Here is an 18460-nt window from a genome sequence, read left to right on the forward strand (position 1 = left end):
AACGTGCAGAGAGGCTGTGATGGCCCCCAACTCACACACACACACACACACACACACAAACACAGAGGTATTGACATATGTGTGCACATGAGCCAGCAGGCTTGAGTCTGCAGCTCACAAACTTCTTCCACCTTCAAGACTGCCCACCTCATCCATAATCCGGTGAGGCGGTTAGAGAAAGGACTGATATCCATTTTACAGACAGGGAAGCTGAGGCCAAGGAGGAGTAGTGCTTTGCTCAAAGGCAAAGGTGCAATAGAACCGATAGCAAACTAGGGCCCTTATGTCCCAACCTCGAATCCTTCTGTTTCAAGGTGACTGGGAGCTTCGAGCCTCGAAAGCGATCAGACAAACGCGGGTTGGAATCACATCCCTCTATCCTTCCCAGGGGGTTACGCCAAAGCTACGCCTCCTCTTGGGCTGTCGCTGGGGAGCTGGGAGAAAGCGGCCCTAGCGTGTCTCTTTAATGCGCGCCCCCGGAGGCCCGGCGCGCCCCCGCCACTATAACTGGAGTGCATGGAGCAAGCTGCGTTCAGAGGAAGAAGGGCGGGCGCTGGGCGCCCATTGACCGACTTTTCCAAGTGCGATCAGCGCCCGTCCGGCCTACATCCCGCCCCCATGGACCCGCCCGGGGGCGCCCACTGCTGAGGACCCGATGCCTGTTGGGCTCCGGGCTGGGTTGCACCCCGCCACCGCAAAGTGACCCCCCGCGGGCCGTGCAGGCTCCCAGCACCTCTTCCCGCAGAGCTCGCCGTCGGGCGAGGGCTCCGCCGCCGCCACGCCTCGCGCCCCGCGCTGCCCGCCCCATGCTGGTGCACACTTACTCCGCCATGGTGAGTAGTCTCGGGCCCGGGGACACCGGGGCGTACCGGGCCGGGGATCCGGGAGCCTGAGTGCTGGACCTTCCGAACCTCCTCCTCCAACGAAATTTCGGAGGGAGGGGACCACAGCGACTCCGCCCGCTGAGAACTGTGCGCGCCGGAGACCGCTGTCCCCAGCCCAAGGCTCCTGCGCCCACGGGTCATTCAGAGATAGACCTCGGGCCTCGGGAAGCGGGCAGGACGGCAGCTGGCCCCTCGGGAGCTGAGGAGGGTCCTTTCGGGCTGGGTCCTTTCAGCTGCCGATGGGTCGCCTAACGCGCCCCTCTTCTTCCCCAGGAGCGCCCCGACGGGCTGGGCGCAGCGGCTAGCGGGGCCCGCCTGTCGTCGCTGCCCCAGGCGGCCTACGGGCCGGCGCCGCAGCTCTGCCACACGCCGACCGCCGCCGCCGCTGACTTCCAGCCGCCCTACTTCCCGCCGCCCTACCCGCAGCCGCCACTGCCCTACGGCCAGGCGTCCGACGCCGCCTCCGCCTTTCCCCACCTGGCCGGGGACCCGTACGGTGGCCTGGCGTCCCTGGTACAGCCGCAGCCTCCGCAGGCTGCCTGGGCCGCGCCCCGCGCCGCCGCCCGCGCCCACGACGAGCCGCCCGGCCTGCTGGCGCCGCCCGCCCGCGCCCTGGGCCTCGACCCGCGCTGCGACTACACCGCCGCTGTGCCGCGGCTTCTGCACGGCCTGGCAGACGGCGCGCACAGCCTGGCAGACGCGCCCCTCGGCCTTCCCGGACTGGCGGTGCCGCCGGGCCTGGAGGACCTGCAGGTGAGGCCCGAAGGGTCCGGGATGGGCCAGCATCTGCTGCGGTGACTTAGAACCTGGCTGGAGGCAAAGAGTGACCAATGCAGGAACCCGGCTTTTCTCCCAGCCTGCCACTTCTTGCTCGTGACTCCCAGGATGCGTCCCACGTCCTGAGTTAGACGCTGCCTGGCCTTTCGGGCGGCCTGACACTGAGTCCGTGAGCAGGTGCCTGGATGGCGGCGACCCTTCGCCGAGTAAATGGGCAGAGGCCGAACCACTTTTGTCCCTCTCCGCTCGGCAACGTAGGGAACCTATGCCCAGTCGCGGTCTACTGGAGCAGCATGTGCCTGGAGCGAAGCGAAGTGGAGGAGTTGCCTGTCTAAGGTTCCAAAATGCCCTTTTTGCACGGCATGGCGAGGCACCCAGGGCTCCAACTCAGCCGCAAATGGTGGAGCGCCGGTGAATCCTGGTCCCGCCCGTCGCCGGCCGCAGGCTGACGGGTGGTGCGCGTTGGGTGAAACAGACAGGACAGGGACCGGGGACAGCAGGGGCTTGGGAAGCGAAAGGAGACTAGATCTACAAGCGCCCTTACCACCACCCTGTCCTATTTGCAGGCCATGGACGAGCCGGGAATGAGCCTTCTGGATCAGTCCGTGATCAAGAAAGGTAAGGAATGGCGTGCATCTGCCAGGGCAGAACCGGGCGAAATGGTGCAGGCCCCGGCACACAGACCCAGTTTCTTCCCCTGTGGCGCGTCCCTCCTGTGCGTCGCCAAGCTCACTCTTTACCAAGGCAAGGGCACTCTTTTGGATCTGGAGTTAATTTGCAAAACGAGTTAAACCACTTCTCTGTTTCCTAAGAGGTGTTAATGGGAGTGCTATTCCCATGGATGTCGTCAAATGATTTCCACTTTACCAAGCCTTACCATTTCCTAGCCTGTCTGGTGCTTTCTGCCCCTCCCTTCCTAGCAGGGCCTTGGGGACCTTGAGGTTTCCCTAGGGAATTTTTTCTCCATTTGGGAGCCTCTTTCAGCAGTTTAGGATTAGGGGAGCTGGTGTGTGACTATTGTGTCAGGCTGTGTGCGGGAGGATCAGGGCTTGGGCGTTGGTGTCCATGTGAGTTTGGGATCCTGTACATGTCTCTATGTTGCTTTCCCAGTATTTCTTGGTGTCTCTTGCTGTGAGTGTGTGACATGTGTGTGTTATGTTGGTGTAATTTCCATGTGTTCGGGGGTCAGGGTCCCTGTGGTATCCCAGAATTTGTTCTTTGGCACTGAAGATCTTTAAGCATGTAGGTTTGCTCCCTGTGCATATTCAGGATGTTTGTGTCTCTCTGCCCTTGGAAAAGCCAGGGGTTTGAGATCTGCCCTCCAGTGGATTTTCAGGCCTGTGAGTTCTGACTGTGACAGGGAAAGGTGAGAAAGACAGATTCAGAGAGGCCCAGGGATAAATTTGGGGCAGGTGCAGAGAGGAATATGGAGGCACAGACAAGCCCGCTGTACCTGGGGCAGGCACTGCTCCCCTGGGATTGGCTCAAGTTGTTTTTCAAACAAGTGAATTCAAGCCTGGGCTCTGTTTGCCCTTCTTGAGTCCCGGGGAGGTGGTGGTGGTGGGGAGCTGGATTTCAAGAGTTGAGGCTGAGTTACCTGGGGCTGGGAATTAGCAGGACCACCTGGTGTACGTGTGGGGAAGATGAGGAGACAGGCCTCCCAGAACTTGGGAGAAGGGAGCTCCAGGTATTGGGGCTGTTACCTGGAGCTGGGGGTTTGGGGAGGCTGCCTGCAGCCCGGGCAGAGGTGTACACTCAGAGCCAGCTCTTTGCTGGCAGCCGCTGCCTTGCTTTAGTGGATTTTTTTGAGCCCCACAGAAGGGAGAGCTCGGTCTGCAGCGGCAACAGCCTACCGCTGTGCTGTCACCCGGAGATTCAACCATGGTCTTGGTCCCCAGTTCTGACTCCTGCCCGGGCCCCACAGGCTACGGGGGCTCAGGCTCACTGACTCCCTCCGGGAGGCCAGGACCTTGCATTTGGGGAAGGAGCTTGGGGATTTCTGCCCTGGGGAAGGGTAGAAGGATCAGGTGGGGCTCTGAGTGCCTTAAACCCCAATCCCCTGGCCAGAGCCAGGACAAAAGACTGGCTACCAAGAAGGAACCAAAATTGCCTCGAGTTAGTTTCTCTCAAAGGACATCAGCTTTCATAAATCCCGGGTCCTAGGGGTGCGCCGGGATCCCCAAAGAACACAGTGAGTGCAGTCGGGACTGTCCCGAGTGCTGCGCACGGGCTCCGGCGGGTGGGGGGTGGACGTGGGCGCTGGTGCTGTGCTGTTCGGGATGTCGCCGACGCGGGCGCGCACACCGGCCGGACACCAGTGTCAGCCCGTCGGTGGCCCAGTGGAGCCCGGCGACCTGAGCTGGGGACTGCGCCCTGGGGGCCCCAACCCGGACGTCGAGTCACAGCCCGGAGCAATGCAGCAAAGGGGAGGGGCGAGAGCCGGGGCTCCCAACGGAAGGAAGAGGCTGGTTCCTGTGTCGCGAGCTTGTCCTTCGGCTGGCGTGGCGAGCCTTTGAGGAGGAGAGAGGGTCATTGCGGCAGAGCCGATCTGCGAGGTCGGGACGTCGGGGCGGGGTGCGTGGGCGGGCGACCCAGCTGTGGCTAAGCAGGTGGCCCGGTTGGAGCCCTGCGCCCTGGAGCCTCCACGCCCCACGCGGCGGGTAATCTTCGTTCGGGCCCTCCGCAGTCACTGCGGAACTCCGGCCACGCCGCCAGCCACTTGGGCGCAGTTGATTAGCGTCCTTCTTCGCCCTCAGGCCTTCTGAAGGCATCGGGAGCCCCGGTCGAGTCCTGAAGTCCTCTGGCACCTGCCAGGGGCGTTGGAGGACCATCCCACTCAGACCCGGGCCCTGGAATTGTAGAAGGTCGTTCTTGGCTGGCTGAAGCCAAGGATTCATTCCTCCAGCTCCTCCCGGCCCTGGCGGGAGGGGCAGCTGTGTCACGGGCGGTTGGAGTCCTAGGCTGTGAAAGGGAGGTGGCCTCAGCCCTACACCAGAAGCAGCCTTGCTACCGCAGGGAGGCCTCGGGTCTCGACTTCGACAGTGCGTCCAGGGAGGTTGTAAAATCTTCACTACTCCGGGCAGGCGAAGTCCCCGCCCCACCACACACTTCCAGGTCGGCAGCCCGTTGTAGCCAGGGCTGCGGGGGCAAGGATGGCAGATGGGGCTGAGGCTGACCCGAAGGGAAGTGGGGAGCCCTCAATTTTCTGCCCACATTTGTCACTTTCAGTTTTGTGACTTGTCCTAGGGGCACAGAAAGCAGGCGGCACTGGCCTGAGAGACAGACATGGACAGGAATATTTCCCAGCCAAGAAAGGCAGTGAACAGGGTCTGTATACCTTGTAGTGGGAGCTCAGAAGAGGAGCAGTGAGTGCCTGAACTTGGGAGGCTTCCTGAGGGAGAGACAGCAGGGGGCTCAGTAGGTGCTCAGGAGATTTGTTGAATGAACGGTTTTGAAGTCTGAGTGCATTTGGAGAGGGGGTAAGGGGTGTACAAAGGTCCGAGCTACTTTCGCTCCACCAGGAACAGCACGTGCGTATGCCCTCTCTTTGGAAAGCCAGACAGGTTTAAAAAGGTTAAACATCTCCGTGGGTTTCAGGCTATACAGTCACCGCTGGAGGGGAGTGGTTTGGGGATGAGAATTGAGATAGTCCTCCTTTCCTGCGAGGAGAGTGGGTAGTTGCCTAATTGGGGCTGGGGAATCCCTCTCTGCTGGGCTCTGTTGTCCAGTCTCAGGGCAGGGGATGATGTAAATTCTCTGCTGTCCCTGGATCTGGGGAAAGAAAAGGGAGATGGGGAGTTTCTGGGCTTCCAAGTGAATCTACAAGCAGGGCCAGGACTGGGGTGAGGTAAGTGAGGAACTCACCTGAGGCAAGATTTAGGAGGGCGCCTGAAAGCTCAGTAATCAAGATAAATAATACATCTTAGTGCACTATGTTTAAAATTTTTTAATGCAAAAAATATCCACAATAAACGAAATATCAAAATTTACGTAAAGATGGAATCTGACCCTGCACTTCTACAACCCTGCCTCACTTGCCTCCCAGGCTACCAATGGCCCCAGAATGAGACAAATACTGGTGCCCATGCAGATAGACTGTGGACTGTACCTGAGGGCAGCACAGAGCAGGGCAGTGAACCGTAGCAGTTATATTTAAAAGAACCCCTCTAGGCAAGAGGGAAGAGGGGAGGGGGAAGATAGGAGTAGGGGATTAAGAGGTACAAACTTACTATGTATAAAGTAAATAAGCTACAAGGATATATTGTACAACACAGGGAACATAGCCATTATTTTATAATAACTATAAGTGGAATATATTTTTAAAAATTGTCAATCATTATGTTGTACACTTGCAACTTATATAATATTGTACATCAACTATACCTCAATTAAAAAAAAATAAAAAGAAAAGAAACCCTCTAGCAGTTGGTGAGAAGGAAACTTAACCAGCAGGTCCCACTGGGGAGATGAGGGGACTCAAGTGGGCTGGGAGGAGGGTCACGACCCCTCCTGTCTGCCTTCCTCCTGCTGCCCCTTCCCCCCAGGCTTTGGACCAGTGGTACCTTAAGTGTGGTCTAAGGAACCACATGCATCAAATCCCCAGGGGTGCTTGTTAAAAAATGCAGATTTCCTGGGCACCATTTCACATCTACTGAATGAGAATCCCTGGAATTATGGCCCTGGAACCTCATTTCTTTAACTGATTGATTGAAGTAAAATGTACATACCTGAAATTCACCCATTGGAAAAATACAGTTCGATGATTTTTAGTAAATTTATAGAGTTGTGTAACCATTACTACAGTGTGTTTTAAGACATTTCCAACACCCCCCAAAATTCCTCCATTCCCAATTGTAATTAATTCCCACTCCAGGCCTTAGGCAATGACTGATCTGCTTTCTGTCTATATGTTTGCACATACTGGACATGTTATATAAATGTGCTGACTTTTGCATCTAGCTTCTTGTACTTATAATGTTTTTGAGGTTCATCTGTGTTGTAGGCTGTATCAGTAGATCATTCCTTTTTTATTGGTTAGTAGTACTCCATCGTGTGGATGTAACACATTTTGTTTATTCATTCGTCAGTTCATGGACACTGGGGTTGTTTCCACTTTTTGGCTAGGATAAATAATGCTGCTATGATCATTTACACGCATGTCTTTGTGTGGACATACGTTTTCACCGCTCCTGAACTCCTAGGAGTGGAATGTCTGGATTTTATGGTAAGTTTGTCTTTAATTTTTTAAAGAAACTCCCAAGCTGTTTTCTAAAATGGCTGTACTGTTTTATATTCCCACCAAGAAAGTGTGAGAGTTCCAGTTTCTCCACGTCGTCATCTGCACTTGATATGTCTCTTTTTGATTATAGCCTTCCTGATGGTACCTCAGTATCCTTTTAATTTGCATTTCCCTAATGACTAATGATGCTGAGCACTTTTCCATGTGCTTACTAGCCATTCATATATCATTTTAAGTGAAATGTCTACTCACATATTTTGGACATTTTCTAATTGGGTTGTATATCTTACTATTGGATTATAAGAATTCTTTATGTATTCTGGATACACATCCCTGATAAGATATAGGATTTGCAAATATTTTCTTCAAGTCTATGGTTTGTCTTTTCATTTTCTTAATAGTGTCTTTTCAGGTGCAAAAGTTTTTGATTTTGATGAAATCCAGTTTATCATTATTTTCTTTTATGGATCATGCTTTTGGTGTTATATTAGGAACTCTTTGCCTAACCCAAGGTCATGAAGATTTTTCTCCTATATTTTCTACTAGAAAGACTCACAATTTTAACCAACTTTCCAACAGAGTCTATTGCACACTCCCCAGAATCAGTGGTCAGACCATATCTACAACCTGTGGACAGAGTGTGTAGACTTGTGTGTGTGTGAGTCTTGTCTGATAGATTGGCTAACTAGGAGCTCTGTCTGTAGGACACTCCTGTGTCTGTAGGAGTGTGTACATGTGAATGGCTTCTGCGTTCATGACCAGGGGGACACCATGGGTAGACCACTTCAGCTTTAGGACTCGCTGTGGTGTGGGAGACAAACACTGGTCCCTGCTTTGCAATCTGTGCTAGTTAATTCCCACCTTCGTGACTGCTCCTGTCCCAGGCTACCTGCTTCCCTAACCCTGGCCTCCAAACCTCTGTCATTTTTGAAGGAAGAAGCTCTGAGGAAAAGGGTACAGACAAGTGGGGAAAGCAACAATGTCTGTAATTCATATACACAAACACATGTCCACCTGTCATGCACTACATTAGCCACACCTATGTTTGCATAAATCTGGCATATACTGTATGTTTAAATATATCAGCAGGAGCAAAAGCACTTGCAGATATCCTTATGCACGTTGCCACATTCTTGCAACAGTCGGGCAGAGCCTATGTGTATTTAGCTGGGGCTCGGTATTTGTTGTTGAGCAAGTGTGCATATGCACAGTCTCACCCTCAGTGCTCTATGGCAGGGCATGTAGTTTTTACGTATAGACGTTTGTGTGACACGTGTGCTCACATATGTCCCTGTTTGTACATGCGCAAACAGCTTCACCCAGCTTTGGTCTCTCTCCCCTCTCACAGTGCCTGGCCTCAGGGGTCCCCAGATTTTAATAAAAGCTGGATAGAGGAGGCTGCTGGGGGAGAGAAGAATTTTCTGTTCCTCTGACCATTCCCTCTGGCTAGGAGTCATGGGAGAGAGGACAGTCACTTTGCCCTTCCTGTTAATTTATTAATTCATAGTTTTAGTTTTTTAAGTCGAGCTTGAGGTATAATTTACGTATAGTACAGTTCACCCTTTTTAGATGTGCATTTCTATGAATTTTGACAAATGTAAACATATAGTCAAGATACGAAATATGTTAGAGAATGGTTCCATCACCCCAGAAAGTCCCCTCAAGGCAGAGGGACACAGGTGATGAGGGAGCCCAGCCCGTGCACAGGCCTGGGAGACACTGGGGTCGGGGGTGGCATGGCTGCTATTGCTTGTCCCGTGTCAGTGTGTCTGTTGGGTCAGGACATTCTTGCTCCTCACTCTGGGGCGGAGGCTGGGACGAGGATAAGGGGAGTGAGGCAAGGTCGTGCAAGAGCAGGATTGGAGCCTGCTTCTATTTAAATTTTTGATATTTTGTCACCATGGATTTTTACATTAATTTCTACTTTTAAAAATATTGCATTAAAATACTGTTTGTCTTGATTGCTGAGTTGTTTGGTGCCTCCTTAAATTTTGCACCCAAGACAAGCGCCTCACCTGCCTCACCCTAGTTTTGGCCCTGCTCTGGGGACAGGGAACTTGCCTGGGGTAGGGTGTGTGCTGCTACTCTCCCCACCTCCCCCCACCTCTTCACTTCTCCCACTCAGCCCCATCCATGACCTGTTGGCCCTTCCCTGGTGCCTGAATAGGGATGACCCAGGGAGGAAGGGCAGTTTTACCATCAATTGCTAAAAAAGGAATGAGGTTCCCTTAAAGACCCTCCCCCACCCCCACCCCGTGCATATATTGGCTGTGAGCCTTCACTCTTTCTCCCATTCCACGTTTCAAGGGCCCTTGCTTCCCTCATTTATTCCACATTCACTGACACCCCCTTGTGCCAAGACCCTGCTCTCAGGCACTCCCAGTTGGTGGGGAAGACAGAGGAGGAAGCAGACATGAGGTTCAGTGTGATAAGGACAGCGACAGAGGGTGAAAAGGAGCAGGGGGTGAGGGCTTAGGAAGCTTTGCATTGTGGGGGGTGCCCGGACTGAGGCTTGAGAAGGAGGAGGCCCCGCTTAGTAAAATGGAGAAGGGCGCCTGAGACAGACAGCAAGCAGTTCTGCGGGGCTTAAAGAGCCCACACGCTGGTGAGCTAGTCGTCCCGCATCCCAGGTGGTGCTTCACACGTTCCCTGTGACCTGTCCTGGGTTTTTTAATTTTTCAATCAGTTGCCAATGTTTAAAAATCCAGGGACTTCCCTGGCGGTCCAGTGGTTAGGATGCTTCCATTGCAGGGCGCATGGGTTCAGTCCCTGGTCGGGGAACTAAGATCCCACAAGCTGCACAGTGCAGCCAAAAAATAATAATAATAATAAAATAATAATAAAGTAAAAATCCAGAGATTTCACCTAGAAATCTCAAATCCTTGTCTCACCAGCAAAAACAAAAACAAAAACAAAACAAACCAAGAGCTCCGGCAATGTTGGTGTATCCAGCATGGTAACACTCGGCCAAGTAGCAGGTCTCCCACATCTCACTTACTTATGTTAACTCCTGTGCTCCCCACTTTGAAGTCTAGAACTGTGCTGTCCACTGTGGGAGCCATGGGCCATGTGTGGCTATTGAGCACTTGAAGTGTGGCTAGTCCGAATTAGGATGGGCTATAACTGTAAAATACGTGTTGAATTTTGAAGACCAAGTACAAGAAAAGAATGTAAAATAGCTCATTAAGGGATTCCCTGGTGGTGCAGTGGTTGAGAATCCGCCTGCCAATGCATGGGGCATGGATTCAAGCCCTGGTCCGGGAAGATCCCACATGCTGCGGAGAAACTAAGCCCGTGCACCACAACTACTGAGCCTGCGCTCTAGAGCCCACGAGCCACAACTACTGAAGCCCGTGCACCTAGAGCCCATGCTCCACAACAAGAGAAGCCACCGCAATGAGAAGCTCGCACACAGCAACGAAGAGCAGCCCCCGCTCGCCACAACCAGAGAAAAGCCCAAGAGCAGCAATGAAGACCCAACGCAGCTGAAAAAAAAAAAGCTCATTAATAATTTTAAAAATATCGATTGTATGTTTCAGTGATAATATTTTTATTTTTTATTTATTTTTTAAATTTTTAAAAATTTTATTTTTATTTTTGGCTGTGTTGGGTCTTTGTTGCTGCATGTGGGCTTTCCCTAGTTGCAGTGAGCGGGGGCTACTCTTCGTTGCGGTGCGTGGGCTTCTCACTGCGGTGGCTTCTCTTGTTGTGGAGCATGGGCTCTAGGCGCACGGGCTTCAGTAGTTGTGGCTCGCAGGCTCTAGAGTGCAGACTTAGTATTTGTGGCTTAGTTGCTCCACGGCATGTGGGATCTTCCTGGACCAGGGCTCGAACTCGTGTCCCCTGCATGGGCAGGTGTATTCTTAACCACTGTGCCACCAGGGAAGTCCTGATAGTATTTTTATATATAGGGTAAATAAAATATATTAAAATTGGTATCAACATGTTTCTTACTTTTTAAAAATAGGGCTACCAGAAAATATAATTTATATATGTGGCTTATAGTATATTTGTATTGGTCAGTGTGGGTCGAGAGCCTAAAGGGCAGATGGAGGACCAGGCAAAAGGGGTAGGCAGGGCCGGACCACAAAAGAGGGTGAAGGAGGGCATTATGACAGTTAAGAATGTGAACTTTAAAGTCCATTGTCAGAGGTCAAGACCCATGTCTGCTCCTTATTGCTGTACTATCTTAACTTCTTTGAACTTTTAGTTTCTTCATCTTGAAATGGGGACAGAAAATAGCATCTCCACAGAGCTGTTAATGTGAAGCACTTGGTATATAGTTGGCACTCACTGAAGGACAGGCAGCATCATTCTGCTCAGCTATGGAGCTGGAATTTAATTCTCAGGCACTGACGGGTTCTAGGCTGGGGAGTGACGGGTGTTTCAGAAAGATCCCTCTGGAGCAGGGGCTGTGCAGAAATGCAGGTGGGAAATGAGTGAGCGTCCCTGTACGCCTGGAGAAGTGGCTGCATCCAGGGCACGTGGAGAAAAGAAAGCCCTAGTACCTGGTGATGGATGGGATGTGGTGGGAGAGGGCAGTGTGGAGGGCCTCACTGAGGTTTCTAGCTGGGCGATGGGATGGAGGGTTTGAATGTGCATCCAGAGAGGGAAAAGCTGGAGGGGCTCTGCCAGGCCAGGGACTGGGCCAGCCTTGCTTACCTCTGCCTTCCCAAGGCTTAGCACAGTTCCTGGCACACAGGTGCTCAGCAAATATTTGCCAGATGACTGGAGGGCCAAGTGCTGCCTTTGATACCATAGTCCAGGGCTTGCTACTGGTACTAAGTCTACCAGCTGTGTGATCGCAGGCACATTACTTCACCTCTCTGGGCTTCAGTCTCCTCATCTGTAAAAGGGGAATAATAAACATAGCCCCCTGGTGGGTTGTTCTGAGGATTCAGTGTGGTTATCTGTATGGTGAGTGCTCAGTGACTACTGGCCTCAGGCTCCCCACTTGATCCCCCTCCCCAAACACACAAGGCCTGCCTTTTCTACCAAGGCTCTCACTTCCTTGAAAGAAGAGAAGCCCAAGGGGAAGCAAGTGCCTCAGTCATTCTCCCTTCCCCCTGAGGCTTAGCAGGAGAATGGAGGTTAGACTGCAGGAAGAACTTTCTTTTAGAGCCAAGAGTGTCCAAATGGGTGTTCAAAAATAAACTTCTCGGGCCTCCCTGGTGGCGCAAGTGGTTGGGAGTCCGCCTGCCGATGCAGGGGATGCGGGTTCGTGCCCCGGTCTGGGAGGATCCCGTGTGCCGCGGAGCGGCTGGGCCCGTGAGCCATGGCCGCTGGGCCTGCGCGTCCGGAGCCTGCGCGTCCGGAGCCTGTGCTCCGCAGCGGGGGAGGCCACGGCAGTGAGAGGCCCGCATACCGCAAAAAAAATAAATAAATAAATAAATAAACTTCTCGTGCTTCCCTGGTGGCGCAGTGGTTGCGAGTCCACCTGCCGATGCAAGGGACGGGGGTTCTTGCCCCGGTCCGGGAAAAATCCCACATATTGCGGAGCGGCAGGGCCCGTGAGCCATGGCCGCTGAGCCTGCGCGTCCTGAGCCTGTGCTCCGCAACGGGAGAGGCCACAGTAGTGAGAGGCCCGCGTACCGCAAAATAAATGAATGAATGAATGAATAAACAAACAAACAAACAAACTTCTCAGATTTCCTTCCCTGTCCTTCACAGATATTAGTAGATAATTAGAAAGCATTTGGGGGAGGGGGTGATAGGGTGTGTCTCTTCATTCTTGGTCTCCTTGAGCATCCCAGAATGACTTGGCAGGAAAGGGGCCAGGGCTGGAGGCCTAATGGGGCCATAACCTCCCTGTCCCTGGGATGTGGGAGTCCAAGGCCCCCAGGCCTTTCACTGATCTGGGGTTGTGGGTGAGACATGGGGATCACAAGTGAGCGGGGGTCATCCGGGATCGCTTGTGATTGCGCAGATCGGCTGGGCTCTGCTGCAGTGACCAGGAATCCTGCCTCCAGCTCATACTCCATTTCCTTATTTCCAACTCCCTCTCTGATTACACAGGGCAAAACTCCAAGACTGCTGAAGTTGTTTGAGTTTTAACAGGGAACCAGCCTGACTCAGTGAAAGAACAGGGGTTCAAGAGCCAGAGAACGTTGGGTTTAATGTCTACCACCCATTAGCTGAGTGAGCTAGAGCAAGTCACGTTACCCTCATCGTGCTTCAGTCTCTTCCCTTGTAGAGCAGGGACAGTAGAAGCTCCTTCCAAAAGGTGCTGGGACATACAGATGCAGCTGTGTGTGCACAGCATGCTGCTCATGCCACAGCTGGCTAGTGCCTGTGTCCGCTGGTCCCTGGCTCAGTGTTGTCTCTCTCTCCCTTGCTCTTGCTTCTGCTTCACAGTCCCCATCCCCTCCAAAGCCAGCAGCCTTTCGGCCCTCTCACTGGCCAAAGACAGCTTGGTTGGCGGCATCACGAACCCCAGTGAGGTCTTCTGCTCCGTGCCAGGCCGGCTCTCTCTGCTCAGCTCGACGTCCAAGTACAAGGTGACAGTGGGGGAGGTCCAGCGGCGACTCTCACCTCCCGAGTGCCTCAATGCCTCTCTCCTGGGTGGTGTCCTTCGCAGGTAGGAAGGCCAGCCCACAACTTCCTGCACAGTGTCAAAGCTAAAATGTGTGGTCGTTTCATACTTTCTCAGGGGATCGGAGAGGGGCCGGCCCCACCCCAGGCCACAGGGTCATCTCCACCTCAGTCTCCCTGGGGGATTGTGCTTGTTCTCTGGGCAGGCCTAGGTCCTCAGCAGCTCCCACGGGTCTGTGGGCTTGGGGGTCATGGGTAGAGAGGAGCCTGGGTACAGAGAAGGGATGGAGGACTCACCCACATTGGGCACGACGGACAAGGCTGGGTCTTGGAAGGGAGCGTGCCATCTTCACCCCATCCCTCAGGAAAAGGATCCCAGGACCTAAGGCCCATTCTCTGTGTCAGTATAGGCCTCTCTGGTGCGTGTGTTTTGGGGTGGGGAGCATGGGGTCCATGGTTTGTCTTCATAGTTGTGTCTGTCTCTCTCTGTGCATGTCCTTGTGCCTGGGTAGGGTATTTCTGCTTCAGGGCTATGAGCTTTGATATGTTGGAGGATAGTGTTTGTGTGTATGCATGTGTGTGTATATGTGGTGTAGGAGTGGCCGGGAGTATATGTTTCCGTGAGTGTGAGTTTCTTGTGTTATCTTTAGTGAGATGTGTTGGTTACAGTGTTCTACTCTGTGTGAGTGTGTATGTTGTGTGTGTGTGACTGCATGAGCACGTGGAGCTAGACATATGTGTTTACCGGTCTGTACCTTTGTGTGGGGCTGCACCTGTGCAGGTGTGGGAGTATCTCCTTATTCCTGGTCTCTTTGAGCATCCCAGAACGGCTTGTATGAGTCTGTGAATGTCTGTACAAATGTCCCTGGGATCCTGACTTGGTGTGAAAATGTGTCTCTGACTGTGTCCCTGGGTGTTTGAGTCTGTGTGTCTGTCTCTATTGGTGTGTGTGTCTCTATTCTTGGCCCTCAGTGTGTGTTCATCTGTGTATGTGTCTATGTGCCCTTGGGCAGCTGTGTAACAGTGTCTCCCCATGTGTCTGTGTTTCCCTGTGTGTTTCAGGGTCTGTGTGTCCCTGGGTAGCTGTGTTGGTGTGCTCAGGTGGGAAAAAGGACCCTAAGATGCTGGTCCATCCTGCCCCACCTTGGGCTGTCCCTGTTATTGAGAGGATTAGGGAGAAGCGAGGGGTTCCTGGAGCTGCGTGCTAGGCCCCCCATTCCCATCTTGGCTGCAAAACCAGTGAGATTAGGAGGAGATTTGGATCAGGTAAATAGAGACCCCAGAGTGTCCCCAGGACCAGACCCAAGCCTCAGCAGGGTTGGTGGAGGCAGCAAGGCCATGTTGGGTCACTTAGCATACATGCTTCATCTTGTCTTCATAGTGTGTGTCTGTCTTTCTGTGTGCATGGCAAGGGCCAAGTCCAAGAATGGGGGCCGGTGCCTGCGGGAACGGCTGGAGAAGATTGGGCTCAATTTGCCAGCTGGTCGTCGCAAGGCCGCCAATGTGACGCTGCTGACTTCACTAGTAGAGGGTGAGGCCTGAGGGGACCTGTGTCATCCAGTGTGACTGTGTGTGGCTGTCTCTAATGCAGGAGGGTGTGTTTAGTCATGTGTGTGTTCTCTGTGCACCATGTATAAGTAAGGGGTGTGTGTGATATATGTGTACAGTCTTTAAGTGTATATGCAAGCACATGTGCATGTGCTGGTGCAGTAGAGAGCATGTGTGTGTGTGTGTGTGTGTGTGTGTGTGTGTGTGTGTGTGTGTATGGGGGGGAAGAGTGGCCAGTGTTTGGATGTGGTAAAGAGATGAGGGGGTCAGAGTCCCTTCCTTGGAGGTTGGTGACTCTCAGCTTGATCATCTTGAGTTCAGGCTCTGGGACAACTGGTGGGCTCAGCTCCCACCCCTGAGCTCAGAGCCCATCTGAGGTAGCCCCAAGGGAGGGCAGTGGGGTTGCATCTAGAGCTGAGAGGGGAATCAAGAAAAGATATATATAGAAGCAGGATGGCCCCGGTCAGGGGTTGGAGTGTCAAGGCCATGCTCCAGGCTCAAAGGTACACCTGGCTGTAGTGACGGCTCATCTCTCTGCCTCCCCTCCCTCCTAGGAGAGGCTGTACACCTGGCCCGAGATTTTGGCTACGTCTGTGAGACCGAGTTCCCAGCCAAGGCAGCTGCCGAGTACCTGTGCCGCCAGCATGCCGACCCTGGGGAACTGCACAGCCGCAAGAGCATGCTGCTGGCCGCCAAGTGAGTGAGGGCGCCATGCACTGGCTGTCATGGGTGCCGTGTACAGGCACATGTTGGTGCAATGCACAGACACAGACACCAAGCATGGGCACAATGGATACCACTCGTGTACATGTGATGTACACATGGTACATGCAGCACTGCACACAGGCATACCTAGGTTCCATGCTGTGCACGTGACAGGGCACACATGGATACATGTGAACATATCTGGGTTCTATACATCAGCAAACACAGTGTCACAGACAGGCTTACCTAAGTCCATGTGTGGGCACCACCAGCCCCAGTCCCGTCATGGGTCTGAGGCTCTCTGGCCTTGTTCCCCCTGCCTGAGCCTTGCCAATCAGCCCCTCTGCCCCAGTGACCTCCATCAGGGCACCAACACCCACCCAGACCCCTGGGTTGACCCCCCTTTGTCCTTACTTCACAGCTGACCCCTCTGCAAGTCTCACTGATGCCTCCCTCACCACCACTCGCAATGCCACCTCAACTCTGGTCTCCCAATCTCACTCCTGGACGTTCACCCCAGCGCCCGTCTGTTCCCCCAGCCTCCCTGCACATGCACTGATCCCTACCCAAGAGCCTGCAATGGCTCCCACTGCTACTGCAATTGATTTTCAAACTAGGTTCTGTAGGGATGCCGCAGGGCCTGTTTAATGAACTGGTGTTCCATTAAGATTTAGTTTTTAGAAAGGGTCCCATTGCAAGAAGAGACAGACACGGGGGTGGGTTTGAAAACCACCATTCTGTCAAGTCCAGCCTCCTTTGAGGGCCCCCATAATCTGGTCTGCACAAATTCCACCCACTCCAACTGACCCACTTGCTCTCTCCTGCCCTCCTGTCCTTGGGCTTGCTCTCCTGCTTAGAACACCATCCAGTCTCCCCACCTAACACAGTCCTTCAAATCACAACTCCATCCTCCCGCCTTCAAGGTTTCCTCAAGTCCCCTAGGCAGAATTGGAATCACAGACTCATGGGGCCTTTGTGGCTGCTCATATTGGAGCTGGAGAAACGTATCTAGGGCAGGGCTCACCTCACTCATTAACCAACTAACTCACCAAGCACTTTCTGGGTCCCAGTCGTGTCTAAGCTGACCAGGTTCCTTGGTGATGCAAAGGTGAGACACAAGTGATTCTCCTGCCTGAGCCACATACAGGATGCATAGAGAAATGAATAATGGCTGCAAACTGGAGATGGATTCAAATCCCAGCCTAGTCACTTGGGCAGGTCATCTAACCTGTCTGAAACCACCCAGTTTCCTCTTCCATGTGATAGGAATGATAATAACAGTACAGATTTGTTGTGAGGATTAAGTGAGATGATACATACAGTGTGCTTGGCACAGCATCCAGGCCTCAATTCATGTTCACTGCTAGCTATTATTTCAGTTATTTAAGGCGGATTCTGGATTGTTCCCCAATAATTGCATAGACAAACCTCTTGAAGCATTGGCTGTTTGGGGTGGAGGTGGCAGTAGGAGAGGGAATCAAGGAAAGTTTCCTGGATAAGGTAGGAGTTGAGCTGGACTTGGAATGTGGGCAGGACATCCACAGAAAAAAAAATCGTAGGGTATTGGCATGTGCTATTTATTAGGTGTGTGATATTGGGCAAATCAGTTAACTTCTCTGAACCTTAGTTTACTTTTCTCTAACACGGGTATGATCATCATTTGTAGGCTACTGGGTCAGCAATCATATATATAATGTATATAAAGTATCCAGTATGTGGTGGGACTCAGACCTTTGTCCTCTAACCTCTGACCCTCCTTCCCCCACCAGGCAGATCTGCAAGGAGTTTGCAGACTTGATGGCGCAGGACCGTTCACCGCTGGGGAACACCCGCCCAGCACTCATCCTGGAGCCCGGAGTGCAGAGCTGCCTGACACACTTTAGCCTCATCACCCACGGCTTCGGCGGGCCTGCCATCTGTGCTGCCCTCACTGCCTTCCAGAACTACTTGCTGGAGTCACTCAAGGGGCTGGACAAGATGTTTCTAAGCAGTGCAGGCAGTGGGCATGGTGACACCAAGGCTTCGGAGAAGGGTGCCAAACTTCGGAAGTAACTGCTTCCCCCACCCCATCCCTAAGGGGCTCCCAAGGTCTGAAATGAGGTCTTTGCTCCTGGGGGTGGGCCTGACAGGATTAAAAGGTGGGGTTGGAGTCAGGCCAGAAAGAGAACATTCCTCCAGAAACCCATGAGTTAGGGGTCTGGGCTGGAGTAAGGGGAGGTGGCCTCTGTGGTGGTTGGTAGATAAGGGCCCAGGCGTCTGCCTCGCGTGTGCAATTTTCTGACCCTTGACTGCTGAGAAAGGCTTGGACAGGAAATTGCATGGAAAAGCCTGGTTCTTGGGGCCAGCGCTGCCCATTAGGGTGCCCATTAGGGTGATGGGTGCTCCTAGAGGCCAAGGCCTTGCTGTTTTCACTAACAGCAGGAGAGGAATTAACAAACCAGAGGTGCTACTGAGGAGTTGGTGCCCTTCATCCCAGAATCTCCTACCCCCAGAAAAGGGGTGCTGGCAGGAGGCCCCAGTGGGCTCTTTGGACCCCTGCCACTCTTGGAAAGAAGTGGGCAGGAGGGGCCCTCAAGAACAGAGAAGATAAACACAAATTGGATAACTTGAATCCAGGCTGCACTTCAGTCCTGTTGCTGTCTGTCCTATTTATTTATGTTGTAATTAAATTTAAAGTTTAAAAATGTTCAGTGCAACTTATTTATCCCAATGAGTTGAGGACTCGTTTCAATGTCTTCTGCTTATGCACCAAGATGTCCAGCTGGACCAGGATGGA

The 18460-nt window shown here is 53.0% G+C and overlaps 1 protein-coding gene across 1 annotated transcript; it reads left to right on the top strand.

Annotated features, from left to right (window-relative positions):
- The first annotated feature begins 806 nt into the window (after positions 1-806).
- TFAP2E (transcription factor AP-2 epsilon) lies at positions 807-17736 on the top strand. The gene is made up of 7 exons (XM_060082148.1): positions 807-833; positions 1158-1637; positions 2228-2279; positions 13255-13477; positions 14844-14962; positions 15534-15675; positions 17454-17736. The coding sequence occupies exons 1-7, from the start codon at positions 807-809 to the stop codon at positions 17734-17736; spliced, it is 1326 nt and encodes a 441-aa protein (XP_059938131.1).
- The last annotated feature ends 724 nt before the right edge of the window (positions 17737-18460 follow it).

The sequence above is a fragment of the Mesoplodon densirostris genome, chromosome 2 (genome assembly GCF_025265405.1).
Source record: "Mesoplodon densirostris isolate mMesDen1 chromosome 2, mMesDen1 primary haplotype, whole genome shotgun sequence".
In the NCBI taxonomy this organism is placed as follows: domain Eukaryota; kingdom Metazoa; phylum Chordata; class Mammalia; order Artiodactyla; family Ziphiidae; genus Mesoplodon; species Mesoplodon densirostris.

What these genes read in the sequence shown, in the direction of transcription:
- TFAP2E (XM_060082148.1), top strand. Translation starts at nt 807, where the DNA reads ATGCTGGTGCACACTTACTCCGCCATG. An exon ending in CGGGCCTGGAGGACCTGCAG is followed by an intron (nt 1,638 to 2,227) that starts GTGAGGCCCGAA and finishes TCCTATTTGCAG; the next exon opens with GCCATGGACGAGCCGGGAAT. An exon ending in CTGGGTGGTGTCCTTCGCAG is followed by an intron (nt 13,478 to 14,843) that starts GTAGGAAGGCCA and finishes GTGCATGGCAAG; the next exon opens with GGCCAAGTCCAAGAATGGGG.